The following is a 17,372-nucleotide window of genomic DNA, read 5'->3' as shown; positions in this document are numbered from 1 at the left end:
ATTCAGCAACCAGCAAAGGTTAGACATGAATTTACCAATGATGTTGGCGTGTCATGCGTGCTCTCTCATTGCTAATCTACAAGGTTGATGCAAATGCTTGAAAAACGTCCTGGCAATTATTTGCATGCAAACAAATGTGCTAGGGTCATTTCAAAAGCTGACTTCTGATCATCATCTATAGTCTCGTTCTCTTAAGCAGAGTTGGATTTCGTGTCTTTGGTATAATGGTCAATTTCGGCTGGAGTGTAGGAGTAGAGACTGTCGTTTCACTGGGATAGATAGCTGATTGTGAAGTTCCTGCCACTTATTGTACTTCAGAGGTATCAGCAGCATGGAAACCGGTAAGGTGTAGTTTTATATTCAGAATAATGTCACTAGTATGATTATTTAAAGTAAAAATAAAGTATACTGTTGTGAAGGGTGTGCCAAATATGGAGCTTGTCACTGCATGGGACAGTACACACGAGAGGTGCACCTGCTGTCCTTTAATACCTAACGTTATTAATTAACATTAATGTTCCCTTTAGGGGTTTATAACGTATAAATACAAGTCTGTCTTTAACGTTAAAAAGTACAGCAGGTGTATATTAATTTTTTTTAACCCTGTGACAGACAAAAATTTAGCATTTTTCTAACAGTGTAGTTTTAAATTTGAAATCCTGATTGAATAGGTGATACCACTTAATGTTAACAACTCTAAGTATTTCATTATAAAGGTTTTAATGGTACTTTAAGTTAATTTTGTAAAAATTTCACCAAAAGGAATATATTGAACAAGCAAGATAAGTTAATTGTTTTATTTCAAACAGTCTTCGATGTTTATAAATAGCAGAAACTTCTTCAACTTCATTCATGAAGCTGGGGTCTTTTACATAACGCTACAATGATTTTTGCATGCAATTTCCTATCACAGATATTTTAAATTGCAAATACAGTGTTCTGTTGGCCTGCGCTTCCCAGGAATCTTTCTTACTGTATTTGAGAGAGCATATTGGTTCGTTTCATTTCAGGCCAGTCAATGTGTAATGATGACTCACTTTATAATGTGCCCTCCACATCCTCTTCCTTCAACTGGCATCAAGACGAATCATAACAGCGGATACAAAATAAATGTAAATTGATAATCAGCTCCCCGTGATGTTTCGATTGGAGAGTTAGTGTTTGTAAACTGACCAATTTGCATTGACCAAAACCAAAGATAATTTCCATGCCAGTTATAGATGCATAGCCTACCAAAAAATATCCCATTCATAATCATTTATGGAATTTAGATTGTTTCATAAAATACACTTTTTAAAGTATTTACTGAGCTTTAAACTTTCTTCTCATTAAACACTGTTATATTTATTCATGTTAAATGTGTTATTTTTGATAAATCTGACTGTCAATCATTTGACTGTTATTTTATCATAATTTAAATCCAATTAAAGTGAATGTGATTCAGTAATACAATTGTAACTGATACACTGTAAAAATGATATTATATCAGCATGTATATTTTATGTTTAACTTAACAATTTCAACTTGTTTTTTTTTTAAGTTATGTCAACTTATCAAAAGTCAAAACCTAATCGAAGTTGCATGCAGAATAGTGCAGAAGGACTCTGAATTTCTAATATGATTTCTTATATATTGTTTAGTTTATGGACACAAGTTTAGACAACTTAATTGAAGTTTGAACAACTTAATTATGCAAGTCAAATCTACTGTAAAAAAAATGCAGCACGAAGTTAAAACAACTCTGTATTCCTTTTCTTGTTTTGTTTTTTGTAGTAAGAATTAAAATTAGTAAAAAAACAAAAAAAAAACAACTCGGTTTCGCAAGTCAATTCAACCTACTTTTTACATAACTTATAAATTTAAGTTGAAATTGTTTAATAAAATAAAAATTCAAATATATGAAAAAACATAAAAAATATATGTTGATTTGACATAAATGCTGCATAATTTTTACAGTGAATGCAGCGCGAAGTTAAAACAACTTGGTTTTGCAAGTCAATTTAACCTACTATTTTAGGTTTTGCCTTAAAAAGTTGACATAACTTATAAATTCAAGTTGAAATTATTTAACTTCATTTTTTAAATGAAAGAAACCTAAAAATATGTGTTGATTTGACAAAAATGCTGCAATTTTTTCCTGTAGCTCAGTGAGCATTGCGTTTGCAGCGCAAAAGGTTGTGGGTTCAACCCCATAAATGCTCATAACTATAAAATGTATGCTTTGTAATGCGCTGTAAGTCGTTTTGGATAAAAGTGTCTGCCAGTGTGTAAATGCAAGAGTCATTTTCTGTCCCACGTTTTAGCTCACAAAAGCACTTTTATTACTGTGTGTTTCCCAGAATGTTCAAAACGGGTCTATCAGGGGGTCAGAGTCAAGCACACAGTGAAAGATCTGCTGGCAGAAAAGAGGTCGCGGCAGACGAATGGGCCGCACTACACTGTAAGTCCGACACTTAATCTTACCTGGTCAATACAGTCAACTGAAACGTACCCCGCCCTGCTGTTCACAATGCTTTCTTTTACCCCATTCATCCTGTCACTCTGCTCTTCTTTTTGAAATGCAAACAGACAGTTTAAAACAGTTGGCATATTCTGTGTCCCACCACATTATTTGCTCATTGGCTTCCTTTTTTATTCTAATGATTTCTGGCTGTTTTGTCTCTGATATGAGCTCTCAGAATCTTGTCCCCTTCTCACACAAGTGGGATGAAGCAAAGCCCATTAGTAAATACCTTCACATAAGTGCCAGACAATAGCGACAGTGCCGATGGCCGCGAACTCCTGAGGTCATGGAGTAAATCAATCTTTTAGTCCTGCGGTACGGCTATGCAAAGTCAAAGACTCGCACACCTGCTCCACTACATTGTTCCTCCAGCCGACCACAGACAAGTCTCCTGTTGTCACTCCAGACAAGCACAAATCAGACTGTATACATCTGGCTATACAAGAGACAAAATCTTTCGACTGCGTGTCAATTGCACTTACTGCGCTCACTTTGTGTTTGACTAGTAGGAAAGTCAAATGTAACGTATAGTCTTTGGAGAGAAGCTTGTACATAATCTGATAATCTGATTTTCCTTAGTATTAGACTGTCGTGACATAAACTGTGACTGATCGGTTCTTGGTTATTTAATCCGTGGCTGATAATTTATCATTTTTCTATTATGTAACAGCTGAAAAGTAACTATGTATTCAAAACCCGATGAAAAGAAATGTATATAGGTGTCAATCATTGTGAATCTGCTGAGACCAAATACACATTACAATGGTTAAGCAGGGGGAGGGTTGCACGAGAGAATCGAAGCATGTTGAGGCCACGCAGAACAAAACTGGCTTTATAATGAGCTTACTTCTAAATCTATAGCCTTTTATTGGAGGTAGAAGAGCCATCTGCAGACTTCAGCAAACATTGTCCATAGAAGTCAAGTCCAAACACAGGACCAAAACAATGGAGCCACTTGCCACCAGTTTTAGCCGAACGACAGTCAATTATCTTCTTATGTAATCTTTGGTGAATTTATTTTATTTTATTTTTGCATGCACTGTAGTGTAGCATGAAGTTAAAACAACAAGTCAATTCAACCTAATATTTTAAGTTTTGAATTCTGTTCTTAAGTTGACATAACCAATTATGTTGATTTGTCTTTAAATCCTAAAGTTGATTGCAAAACATTTCCATTGAGAGCTGATATTATATTATGTGATAAGTTTTTAAAGTCTTACTGACTGTCAATAATCTGCTACACAAAACAAAGTAAGTAAACTAAGCATAACACTGTAAAAATGATGTACACTGTACTTTTGTCAAATTAACATATATTTTTATGTTACTTTAACTTAACAAGTTATGTTAGGCTATTTTTTTTAAGTTATATCAACTTTTTAATTCAAACCAAGTTGGTTTTTTTTTCTTTTTTTAAAATAGGCAGAAAATGGCACAAAACGAACACGGATAGCTTGCATCTAAACTAAAACGTCACTTTATATTCAGCAGCATGACATATGCAAAGCATATAATACGATCATCTAAGCAACAAACCACGAGCAGAGCCCTTATATAATACAACGCATGCCAGTTTTACTACAGTCTTTATTTCACCATATCTACAGCTGTTTTTCCTCCGGTGGATCGACTGTACTACTTTTAGAGCCTTTCCACCCCCAACAACGCACACTAACACCAACTCGTCCCTGCTTTTATCTCCTGCCTACATCAGGTGCCATAGCCTCAGAGCTCTTCAACAGCCTGATTTCCATACCATGCCTTCAAAGAGGCACTGAGGCGTAGGTTGTTCACATAGGGAAGTCTTGGGATGAGCAAATGACATTCAAATACTAGCCTCAAAATTTGCTTGCCTCCAGCCAGTGCTGCCTTGATATCAACTCTTTTATGCTTGTAATATGCAAACGGAAGAAAGCCTCTGTATTCCCTTACCATAAGCCCTAGACCATTCAATAACAATATTGTATGCTGCAAATCCTTAGGTCCTATTGTTATTTTGGGAATGGAACCGTGGTGTTTAATGGGGGGTTACTGGAGAAAGTGAGAAAAGACAAAACATGTTTTGAGTGACTATACAGATTATTAAACATTGTAAGAAAAATGGAGCATGAAGTTAAAACAACTTCAACCTAATATTTTAGTTTTGGCTTAAAAAAGTTGACATAACTTATAAATTCAAGTTGAAATTGTTTAATTTTTTAAGTTAAAGTAGCATAAAAATATATGTTGATTTGACAAAAATGCTGCATTTTACAGACTACTAGTGTTTTTGTTTCTATGTGTAACTCATCTGATTTGGTCTAAATGTTGTGTTATTGCGTGAGAATCTCCCTGGGGTTTGGAGGAAAACTCATTAGATGTATGCAAATATTTAATATGCTCTTGCCATGTGTCATTAGGCTGCATTGCATTAGTCAAAGTCTTTTAAAATGTTCAAAGTAAAATGCTGGGTAATGAAAAACTAATGAGATCATATTATCAGAATGAGTTGGTAATATTTTTTTATTATTATTAAACCTTTATTTTACCAGGAAAGAAAGCACATTGACATTAATATTTATATTAATATTTTAGTTGACTGGATGCATTTTTGTCTGTTTTCAGGGTGTATCAACTCCACAAAGTCCATTTGTTCAAATGACTGGTGAGATACGATCACTTTATATTAGGGCTGTCAAAAGATTAATCGTGATTAATCGCATACAAAATAAAAGTGTTTTTTTTTGCATAATATATGTGTGTGCACTGTGTGTAATTATTTTGTATATATAAGTACACACACATGCATGCATGTATTGAAGAAACATTTACATTTATATATTTATTCATTTAGAGTTTGATATTTTTTATATTATACATACATTTAAAAAATACATAAATAATTTTTTTCAATGTATACATGTATGTGTGTATTTTTACATAGTAATTACAAACAATACACAGACAAATATATTATGCAAACACAAACTTTTATTTTGTATGCGATTAATCACGATTAATCTTTTGACAGCCCTACTTTATATATAAATATATAATACATATTTAAAAACATGTACTGGAATCTGGATCTGTTCAGTTTTCCACTTTCCACCTTTTTTTATGTAATAGTATTTGTAGATACTTTTTGATGAATTTATTATACATATGTGATGGCACGAACATTAGTTAACACTAATTATACACTATACATTTATTATAAAGCCATCTCTTAACAATCCAAACTGCATTGCCATTTTTGTTTCTTTGCACTGTTTAGGGTCTCACATGCTTCCGAGTTACTATGGCATGAGAAGACCTTTCATCACAGATGAGTTTTGCTCCTCAACAAAACCATTTCCTTCTGATGTCTACCCATCAGCGCTGACAGGGAAATCTCTCTCGTGCGACACTGGATGCATGTCCGGCTATTCCTCTCTTATAGATAGCTACTACCCAGAGTCCTTCGGAGACTACCGGAGCTCACCTTTCTCCAGCGGAGGAAGTACAATCTTCTCATCCTCTGCATTATCCTCCCTGCTTCCTACATACTCCGGTGACCCTTCACATTATTTGCTGGTAAGAAATGAAGGGTGTTACAAAAGCTAGTTTAATAAATAAATAAATGTGACACTGTCTGTGAAATCCAGGCTCTTATCATCTAAATTTGAGATTAAGAGCATCAAAGTTTGATTTCACACATTGATATCAATCTTAGTCAGTATTTAAGATATCTAGGTTATATTTTCACACAATGTTTTTTTTTACATTTTGTAGAATGATTTCATTTAGAAAACAGTAAATCACAAAAAATACTTTAGCTGAGTTTTCAAAGTCAGTGTCACACCTTTCATAATTTTGTCATTAAAATCTACCAGTGTCCATCTATTAACCCTTTTTGCTTTTTCAATTAGTTGCATTTGGTATGCATTTTATCCAAAGCAGTCAAGATATAAATTTGATCAATGGGGTTCGAACCCATGGTCTTGGTGTTGCGAACATCTTACTGTACACCATTCTTTTACATCTATTTTAAAACCAAACTATTATATAGCCTCTTTACTGTACAATCTTTAATCTAATGTAACACAATAGTCTACATAATCCCCTAGTTTGTTGTAATTTTCTGTAATTATCAGATTTTTATACACTTTAAAGGGTTAGTTCACCCTAAAGTGGAAATTCTGTCCTCATTTACTCACTTTTATGTTTTTACAAACCCATATAAATTTCATTGTTCTGATAAACACAAATGAAGATATTTTGTTTGTAACCAAACCATTCGTGGAACCCATTCACTTCCATAGTAGGAACAAAGAGTACTATGGAAGTAAATGGGATCCAGGAGCGGCTTGGCTACAAACATTTCTCAAAATAAGTAAATGATGACAGAATTTTTATTTTTGGATGAATTAACCCTTTAAGAAATAAGGGGACAGTACCCTTTCAAAAAGTACACAAATGTACCAAAAGAGTGCATATTAGTACATCAAAGGTACATATTGATACTTTAAAGATACCTATTGGTACCTAAAAGGCATATATTTTAACCTACATGGTACATTTTAGGACCTTTGTAAAGGATCCTCCACTATTCAGTTTTTGAATTCATGTTATGTATCTTGCAGAGGGATTCTTGGGAGCCCACTGGGACAGAAGCAGTAGATGGTCTATGTGGAGATGGTCTGACTCCTGTACCCTTGTCTGCATCCGGGTCTCTGGTCAACCCCGAGACCACAAGCCCTACCCAGTTCCGCTCATCCTCTCGGGGTTCTAGCATGACATCGTCGCAGTCATATTCCCTCCATTCTCTGGATGAAATCAATTACCATTCTTCTTTCCAACCCACATCTGGCAGTTTTGCATCCGCATCCTTTATGACTGAGCCTGCAACCAAACTGCCAGCGTTACCATCAGACGACAATCCCAGCGCCCATCCAGCGCTGAGCAACAGCCTTGGATGGGCAAAAGAGGACACTGCTAGCACTTGGTCACAGTATGAGGTCAGGAGGGCATTCTGATAATGAACTATATGGAAATAAAGGCTTAAAGCCAAGCAGATCAACACCTCTTCAATTCACAAGTAAGACAAATAGCACTAAAAACGCACTGTCAGATTTACTTAGCAGGGCTAAGGCTTTATATACTGTATGGGGGAACAAATAATACTGCATTGTTTTTGTTTTATTTGAATCATTTATTGTAATTTCATGTTCAGTTTTATAGGAATCACAAGTTCTATTGTTCACAGCTGGATAAGGGTGATCAGTGTGAGTTTGTATATTGGGATTTGTTTTTATGACACAAAGACTTTGAGTCTATTTAAATGTATATTTCTTTCAAAGAATTTAAGTGTTATGATATTTTAAGTTGCTGTGTAATATCTATCTTTTTCTTCTTGTTAGTTTTTAAGATTAGTTTTTCCATTAAAAAGCCTGTTGTGAAAACTGTCTTAAAGGTAAATAAAACGAGACTTCCAGCCAAATGGGATTTACAAGTCACAAGTGGTTTTTCATTTATGCAAGTGCCTACCTGTCCCTAATATAAGTACAGAAAAAGAAAGTTTGCAAATATGTGGCTGTATATTTAATTGGCAGTAACACAAGTGACAGACTTTTATTTGAATACACACTGAAGATAGAATTCACACAACCAGACTTTAAGTTACACGTTTTAACCAGCAGGCGGCGACATTCATCCATTCAGCAAACCCACCTAAAAGCCCATGAAATGATGTAGAATATAAGAAATATCTTAATGTCATGGACGGTTTAGATATCGAATGATATCGAGAAATTGGTGATAAAATTGTATTATTGCTTCTAATAAATCAAGATTATAATAACAGATTAGTTTTAGACAAAATGTGAAATGTTTAATATTCTTTCGAGATGCGTTTTAATAAACACCAAAAAACACATTTAAAGAAATAATTTGTAAAATACCACATGTTTAATCAAAACATCCTAAATGTGGATTATCTTAAAATTGTAAAATTGCATAAATGTAAAAATGAATTTCTGAAATTGACACATTGAGGAGATTTTCCAACTTCCTTTAAAATGTGAAAACACCTGTATGACAAAAAAATATCCTACAATAACTTATGAATCTCACAGAAAATATGCGACTTTAAATGTCATTTTAAATTGTGCTTGGTGACACTGAATAAAGTTCAACGAAACAAAAATGTGTTTTTTGCATCTTTTTTATTTTAAATACCATATACATTCAATTACAGTTTGAACTAAAGCCAGGTATTTGAAAATTTTGTTTGGGCTTGTACATCAGCATCAGCATCAAATCAGCATCTCTGTGATGGTAATAAATGTGCCAAATCTGAAAGAAATCGAATAAATATTTTATTTAATTAAAATACTATCCTTACGCGTAAAATATATATATATATATATATATATATATATATGATTGTTACAACATTTATATGATGGTAAGTCTCAGTGAACTTGGTCAGTGAAAGTCATATTGGTTCATTGTGTCGTTTTTAAAAACTGTGATTGCAATTGAGTTTTCAAATCTAACAAATTATTTTAATTAAATATATTTCATATCCACTCTCTCCATATTTACCTCTACTATCCTAATAAGTTCATTTTAGCAGAGATCCCAATTGTTCTGATGACAAACATGGCTGCTGTCATATGCCACGCCCACCACTCTAATAATTCTCAAAATACTGGATAAATCTAAACCAGACGACCCCTTTTTAATTTATTTAAGAACATTACATGTTATAGAATATAACTGCAATGCTTCGTGTGATGTAAAACTTCATTTGTTGTCCCAGTGTCATTATAAAGTTGAAAAAGTGGCTCAAAGGGAGACTTCAGCCACTAAGAGCAAAAGGATGATAAAATGTTAAAAATATATATTTGTCTAATGTCAAAGTGTGAAATAACACAACATTCTATTAAAAGAGATGTTATTATATGCACTAAAATAGCGAATATCTCTAAGAAATAAGTCTTTTAACGAAGCCTTTGAATATTCAAATTGAAAGTATCGCGCAATCAAATCATTGTCAAATCATGGAGTTCTTGGGGTTTTAAATAGTAGGGATGAGGGGAGAAAAACTCAAACTAAAATATCCCTAGCTATATTACTGTATAATTGTATGTCCTGAGAGTGTTTTGAGGTTACTTTGTTGAGACTTTTTGAGACTTTTGTGAATAATTCGTTCTTGCCCATATAATAGAGCAAAGAAGTGACGTTGGGGTATTTCATTGTAGCTCTTCCAGAATTTTCCTCCTTTTCAGGCCAATATGTCTGGTAAGTGAATATTTCTTTCTTTCATTTAAGAGATGTTTTCGTCTTTAGCAACCTGAAAAACAATTTAAAAAACAAATGTTAGTAAAAATAAATAAAATACTGGTAAAAGTTGTTTGAAATGTACATGACAAATGATGCAATCTTGCTAATATATTTTTTAAAGGCAAACACATGTAAATTATTTAACTAGAATACATTTGTGTATTATAATGTTTTTGGTGAAAGACATGAACTGTGCAGTTAAATCAGAGGGAAAGTCAGCAATATTTCTAATGATTAATTAATTCTGTTTTATTGAAAGTCTTGTGAATTTTCAGACTGGCTTGCATTTTAACTTAACGTTTTGCAAGCAAAAATTAACTTGGGTTTATCTGAAGACGCATTCACTCTTTGTTTTTTTTTTACCTGACGATTTCAGGTGCGATCATGTAAAATTGAACGTGCGTGTTCTTTGAATAACCAATAGCCGCTTAACAACGATGATTTAACACAATTGCTGCATTTTAAACAGAATTCAAACGTTTCTCGGGCGCATATGAATATTTATCAGAATAGATTAAGCTGTCAACGAGCCCATCAAAACACTGCCGAAGGACTTTTTGTGCTATCTTATCAACATCAAGCGCACATTTTGCCCTCTTTAAACTCAACTGCTTCTATGAACTCAGCCATGGCGTGGCGTTGTTTTTGAATCACTTATGTTCCGACAGTAATTTTATATATATTAACGTGCAGGAAGACGTCCCACTGTGTATGTCTTGACAAGGCTGAACAACCAATTAAAAAATTAGGAAAGAAGGACAACTATTTTTTCCATCTATTTTTCGCACATTTCATATGGGGGTTGTTGTTAGGCGCGGCTTCACTCCTCTAGGAAGAGATAGAGGACTGCCCCATTAACTATATCAAGAAATAACTTCAGATCTGGCAAACGCATCGCAAAAACTAACTTTGATTTTAAACTCTATTAGGGAATTTAGCACACCAAATTTAGGAACGTATAAATTGTAGCTTATCCACAAAATCGCGCTTTCTTTGTGCCAAATCAAATCTTGTTTCTGTATTACACAAACCGAATTTAAGTTACACATTTCGCGGTACTATATCTGTTCCCAAATGCTAATGCACAAGTAGTAATCCTGTTTTAAAATGATTTTACTTACGTTTGTAACTTGCAGAGGCGTCTGCTGCGGTTCCCTCTCTCTCTCCTGTTCTCCCAAACAGCGTTAAAAGTGTTTTCCCGGTTTCCGCAAACAAACATCTGTACGCTTCTGTAGCCTACACTGATCGGGTAACATATACCTGCCAAATTATAGCATAAGCAAACATTTGTTCAAGATTAGTTAAGTTTTTACTTAGTTAAGTTCGAAATAACCTAAACCTGATTTAAACTTCTCGTGCCGGGACAAAGATGGCTGGAGAGCAAATTCCTCCTCTGTTGTAATGCAAAAAATAACCCATTCACTGCCGGGTGCCTTGTGCACACGGGCCAGCGGAGTTTAAACTGAAAAGACAGGCAAAGTATAATTTCTAATCTTATACCGTGTATCGATTTATTCAGTGTTTCTATGGGCATTCAACGGTGCATATGGGAGATATGCATGTGCTTATACAAATGGGCTAAATATGTAGGAGCATTGACACAAACAAGAATGAATTTATACATTTTATGATTTTAAGTAAGAGATTGTAGGTAATATGTCAGTATATAGCCTATATATAAATTACTTTTCTTTCAAATGATACGAATAGACTAATAAAGAAGTATTCTTTTCGGCAAATGTAACAAAAACAAAAGTTTTCTTTTTGGCAAATAAAACTTTTTTTTTTACATTTTTACATACAGTCACCAAACAATAAAATATAATATAAGCCATGTCGCATATTATATTTAATTCCTGTTGAGAACAAAATATATAATCAGATGAATAAATAAGATGAAATTAATTTTTAATGTCATTTTTTTCAGCAGATAAAACCAAAGTCTACCAGGGTGTGCGTGTGAAGACTACAGTCAAGGAGTTGCTGCAGAAGCACCGAGCCCTGCAGGCACAAAAATCCGCAACGGTAAACAAATGGTGTTAAACACATTAACACATGACGTACAGTTTCATACATTAACACATGACGTACAGTTTCACATGTAAACAAACAAACTGAATGAAGTATGGTATTTGTAAGACAACATTCAATCACCAACTAAACAAAAAGTGCCACGCCCCCTCAGGCCTGTGGATGTTGTATGCAAGATGCCATGATTGAGTTGTTGCCACATGGTAGTTAACGGAGCCATTTCTATGTTTCACATGACTTGAAGAAAAAACTGAAAGTAATAATGATGAATGTTTGTTCACGTTGCGCGCATGATCTCTCTCTCTCTCTCTCTCTCTCTCTCCCTCTCTCTCTCACACACACGCACACACGCACGCACGCACGCACACATCTCTCATTTTTGTTTCTCTTTTTAATCCTTTAGAAATCACAAGCCATGACGGATCGCGATGTCTGCTCTACGACCATAAATAGTAGGTTTTAACAAAATACTAACTTATAAATTTGCACACAGATACGTGGTGGTCAATTATTCAAGATTAGTAAGGTTATTTCCAAATTAAAGCTTCCTGCAGAAGTCATGCAAGCACAATTGTCAAAAATAAATGAACAAAATTGAAAAGTTAATAAGTCATTGTGCAACATGTTAGAGCTTGCATGTTAAGCTAGAAACCTTGAATTTTGAGCTTGAATTTTAGTTAAGACAAGACAAAACAAATACAGTGACTGCATGCAACTTACTATCTCCAAAGAGAAATCAATTTCATCCACCGTCAGGCATCAGCTCATTGTATTTGTAAGAAAAGAAAAAAACAATGACACCACATATGTGCTCCTTAGGGTGAATGATCTCCTTTTTATAAACTACTATTCAAATGTGATTTAGCTGTTTGGCTGATGGTCTCGTGACATCATCCCAAGTCTTACTGGCCTAATTTAAATGTTCCCCTGTGCTCAAGCCAGTATTTTCTGTCTTCCCCACAGCCCAACTTGATGTTTTCTCTGGAAGGCAAGCTCCAGATCCCTATTTCCAGACACGTTCATTTACTGAACATGCCAACATCCCGCTGGAAAACGCTTATGATCACCAACAGATGATGAACATGATGCCACCTGAGACTTTCAGCAACAATTTCGGGTGTCCCACCTCTACGCAGTGGTCTAATGGATATCTACCCTCAAATACGGACTTTTATGGTACAAGCATGGTATGTAATTCGTCTTTTTGGGATTTTTTGTTGTAATATAATTCTTTTATTTTTGCATAAGCCGATTTATAGCCTCTAAACATTTTTATGGTTTCGTTTCATTCAGGTTTCAAGATCAGACTCCTTCAATCTACCCAGTCCAGTCGATTACAACAGTTACTCCCCCCCTCAGTCCCACTCCTCATCTTCTTCGTGTTACAGCTCCCCGACACGGATGGATATGAGTTCCAGTTTCTCTTCAGAAAATTACCACTACCAGCATTGCAACCTACAGCATTGCTTTTGTCTGTCGCACTTGTCCAATCTACAGGATGGCATGACAACTTCAGAGTACGCGCCCTATGGCTCAACAGACTGTTACTTTTCATATGCTGACGACAGCTATTTCAGAAGGGAGACCTTAAACCCAGAGATGTGTTACTTATAAAATGTATTTTGATGCACTTTGCGCGACAATTCAGTGTCATAAATCGTTCATTTCAAAACATTTGGATTTAATTATAGTTTAGGTCAAAGCAAACGAAGGCATGATTGTGCTTAGAGTAGTTTGGTAGGCAACAAGGTTGATTGCAGAGAACTAAAAGTGTGTGAGTATAATTTACGAACAAATTATTCATTTATCTTTTCTACAATAAAAAATATTTTTTCTTAATTCTGCTGTACTCTTTCTTTTTGAATGGCTAAAAGGGGATTCGTCTAAATAAAGGTCAAATAAAATATTATTTGTATAAAAATAATAATACATTAAAAATATTATTACTTAACCTACATGAAATGTACACACATAGGGTCAGCAAACAAAGCATAGTTGTTTTTAACAAAGCATATACCAGCCAACAATTCATATTTATATTATTAAGTCTTATCATTTACTAAGTTTTAACATTTGTCTTTGACCATAACAACATATTTTAGTTTGGTATCTTCTAACGCATTCACAAAACCTTTACAGAGATCTTTGGAAAGAGATTGCCTAATACCAAACAAGTCAAGTCAAGTCACATTTAGCTCTTTATACAGTACAAAACAGCTTTAAAGCAGTCTAACAGTATAAAGTTCGGTAGTTAATTTAATATAAAAAATTTTTTAGGGAAACGTTTCTTCTCTTTGATAACTGTATGTAGTAAAAACTTTATGGTAAAATAAAACTTTATGGTAACAGTTATCTGAAGACTCAAACAGTTACAATAAAATACTGAAATAGGTCGTGTTTCGCAATCAGAGGGCGTGTTTAATGCTCCAGATTTGACCGTAGTGCAGGCTTTGTGTCTACTGTACACCAACCTGGAATTCCCCTTCGGTAAAGCACGGGACAAGGAAGTTTTCCTCTAACCCAATGCTGGCTTCTCGTTTTTAAACTCCGTCCCTTACAGTTTTGTAATGTGTGATATTTGATAGCAACAGTACCCAGCACACATTTTTCTCTGCTGATATAATCTTAATCTCATCAGTTAATTCTTTTTACATGTGTTAACTGATTACTGTGTTTCGTACACACACACACACACACACACACACACACACACACACACACACACACACACACACACACACACACACACACACACACACACACACACACACACACACACACAAAAAAAATCTTTCACACGTAATATTGTTCAAATTTTAGTATCAGATTTTGTATTTTATAATTCTTATTTTTCAAAAGTATTAAGTTGTTGCATTGCATATAATCTAACTGCTTTATTCATGAGATGGTAACGAGTTCACACAAATAAAGATTAGTCTCAGGTTGAGTGTTTTTAAAAGGCAGAGATCACAAGTGATATGTAACAAGACAACAGAAATGTGCGTTTTAAAAAGAAAAGGTTTTTAACAAAACAGGCAAACTGTAAACACTGAAAATGTGCAGTTGTTACATAAGGCAAGATTTCTTACTTATGTTGCATTTTCGTTTTAAATTAGCCCTATAAAATAATAATACAACGTTACTTATTTCTTCTAATAACTTATTATAAGGTAAATAATAAATAAAGTAATAAGGTTTTCCAGAATGTTTGGTTTTCATGCAAATGAGTGAAACAAGTCTACAAAAAAGAAAAAGTTTTACTTTTACAGTTGCGTCGTTCCAGCGAAATTGATGTGACATTTTCAGTCAAAAATAAAAACAGAATTTCTCAGAGAATGTATTTATTACCATTATATTGAATCTTGTGTTTTTATTTAACTAAATGACGTCAGAATAATGCAACACTTTACAATAAGGTTGTATTATTAAACATTAGTAAATGCATTATTAACATGAACATTTATTGTTTGTTTGTTTGTTTGTTTTTCATTCTTAACGCCAATATGATTACATTCATGGCGAGAACTGGTTAATCCATACATACAGTTGGGGGAGGGGCAATTTAGTATCTCCAATTTACTTATCCTACAGTAAATGTTTTTGGCCTGTGGGAGGAAATCGGAGTAAACCCACGCTGCAGGGAGAACATGCAAACTCCACACAGAAAGGCAGCCTGACCCAGCCAGGGCTGGAACCAGTTACTTTCTTGCTGTGCCGCCCCCTTCAGTATTTATTAATTCTTGTTAATGTTAGTTAACTTCATGTTAGTTCATGGTGCATCAATTAATGTTAACAGTTGCAAATTTTGATAAAAAAAATTATTAGTTAAATTAAATAACACAGGCGCAACAGTTGATTTCCATAATAACCAATGCAATCTAAGAAGAGCAGCGCAAACTAGTTCAGGGTTGCAAATAAGCAGAGCTGATTCTCAGGTGGGGGATCTACAGTATAACACCTGATGTGCTTGAGTTCAGCACCACGGACTTCACATATAAAAGTTCGCGTGTGAAATCCCAGTTAACAAAGACAAAGTACACTGACAAAATTGAAGGACAAAAATTAAGGTTTACAAGAGGGGTTGAAACACCTGCTATTGTGTGACTTCTCATTCAAATAACATGGCTTCAATGGTCTGTGTATAGTCATATCAACCCATTCTCACAAGATGCGTACAAATGACACGCAGTGTGATTATCGTGCAATACTGTATACGGCAAATTTCGCTTTTTCGTGCATGATACGCTAGCCCTCTATGTCGAATCGTGTCGTTTTATTTATTGTTTTCTCATTTGTTTTCTGTTTTTTAAACAATTTTCGCTTGGGTTTAGGGTTAGATTTCAGATTTGTTTAAGCAGGTTATTTAATATACAGGTTTCTATATGTTTTTGTCTAAGCCATGTTCGCTTGGAGTTGGGGTTAGAGATGGGGTTTGGGTTAGGATGTAATTTTTAAATAACAAAAAGTTGTTCTAACCCTAAACCCAAGCGACAATGGTAAAAATAAAAAACAGAAAACAAATGAGAAAACAATAAATAAAACGACACGAAACGATTCGCCATATAAGTGAACGGGAAGGGCTGGCGAATCATATGCACGCAAAAGCGGAATTCGGCGTATCTACTGCACGATAATCACACTGCGTGTAATTTCATATACCAGCAGTGAACATTTGATTTTGCCAGCCCTAAACAATATTTTTGAATAATATGTTCCTCTGGCATTACAAATAAACTCTTACGTGTGGAAAATATCCAAAGCCTCGTACTGTCTCTGCCAAGTCTCCTCTTAACAGCTACAATTGCAGCCATTTCAAGCGCAAAATGATTTAAGACATGCAATTTCGGTGTTAAATATGGCGCAAATACCAGTCATAACACATGCGCAAACATTAGTAAATGGCGTTGCATCAATCATTTAAATATTTACGTCTGAAAGGGAAACTCCTAGAAATGCATATGCAATAAGGTCAGTCGCAAAATAACTAGACCACACCTTTACAGCGCTAATTATCTGCGCGTATTTAGGATATCCCGACAGTCGTTATTTAACGCAAAATGATGGCTTGCGCTGCCGCAAGCTCTAGTAAATCGGGCCCCAGATATTGACATCTGAGATATCAGTAGCCTATATTTAAAATTATTTTGGTAAAAAAATATTTTTCATGGTAAAGTGGACCTTTGCGTTGAATTGCTCTTTGGCGACTCCAGATGATCAAGAACACATAATGACATTTCCGGTAAATTAATATCGTCCAGAAGCCGAAGTTTAAGGATTCAGATTGACCTGACAGTGTCTTATAAAGTGGACTGGCCTGGACTGGAACGTGTATACTCCCTAAGGGCACAGGGATGAACAACTTCAATGGAAGTGGACAGTTACTGCACAATGCACAAGGTGAAAATGAGTTGAGGATTTGACTTATTAATAATACATACATTTTGGGTATGTGTTGCTTTTAGGGCAGGGCCATTGCTGACCACTTGGTGCTCTTCCTCCCTTCACTAGCACCACTCATTTTGCTACCCAG

The 17,372-nt window shown here is 34.7% G+C and overlaps 2 protein-coding genes and 1 long non-coding RNA gene across 7 annotated transcripts; 2 read left to right on the top strand and 1 right to left on the bottom strand.

The window, feature by feature from the left end:
- Positions 1-207: 207 nt before the first annotated feature.
- On the top strand, positions 208-8,597 carry pou2af2 (POU class 2 homeobox associating factor 2). The gene is made up of 5 exons (XM_065280155.1): positions 208-341; positions 2,340-2,440; positions 5,108-5,147; positions 5,760-6,058; positions 7,108-8,597. The coding sequence occupies exons 1-5, from the start codon at positions 332-334 to the stop codon at positions 7,498-7,500; spliced, it is 843 nt and encodes a 280-aa protein (XP_065136227.1). The 5' UTR covers positions 208-331; the 3' UTR covers positions 7,501-8,597.
- Positions 8,598-9,632: 1,035 nt separating this feature from the next.
- linc.pou2af1 (lnc RNA pou2af1) lies at positions 9,633-13,681 on the top strand. 2 transcript variants are annotated; one of them, XM_065281406.1, is made up of 5 exons: positions 9,633-9,769; positions 11,739-11,836; positions 12,246-12,294; positions 12,806-13,029; positions 13,136-13,681. In XM_065281406.1, exons 1-5 carry the CDS (start codon positions 9,763-9,765, stop codon positions 13,454-13,456), a joined length of 699 nt encoding a protein of 232 aa, XP_065137478.1. In that variant the 5' UTR covers positions 9,633-9,762; the 3' UTR covers positions 13,457-13,681. The 2 variants fall into 2 exon arrangements, with proteins under 2 accessions (XP_065137478.1, XP_065137479.1); XM_065281407.2 differs by having other exon boundaries at positions 9,636-9,769; positions 11,742-11,836.
- Positions 9,685-12,790, bottom strand: LOC135771235 (uncharacterized). Of its 4 annotated transcripts, none has more exons than XR_010542868.2 (4): positions 12,563-12,790; positions 11,759-11,812; positions 10,933-11,667; positions 9,685-9,821 (listed from the first exon to the last, which is right to left on the bottom strand). It is a non-coding gene; the product is annotated as an uncharacterized lncRNA (long non-coding RNA). The 4 variants fall into 4 exon arrangements; XR_010542866.2 differs by having other exon boundaries at positions 10,933-11,071; positions 12,563-12,776; XR_010542869.2 differs by lacking the exon at positions 11,759-11,812 and having other exon boundaries at positions 10,933-11,071; positions 12,563-12,775.
- Positions 13,682-17,372: the final 3,691 nt, after the last annotated feature.

The sequence above is a fragment of the Paramisgurnus dabryanus genome, chromosome 8 (assembly GCF_030506205.2).
Source record: "Paramisgurnus dabryanus chromosome 8, PD_genome_1.1, whole genome shotgun sequence".
Classification (NCBI taxonomy): domain Eukaryota; kingdom Metazoa; phylum Chordata; class Actinopteri; order Cypriniformes; family Cobitidae; genus Paramisgurnus; species Paramisgurnus dabryanus.
The sequence above is the reverse complement of the archived record's forward strand: the minus strand, read 5'-3'. Positions and strand labels throughout refer to the sequence as shown.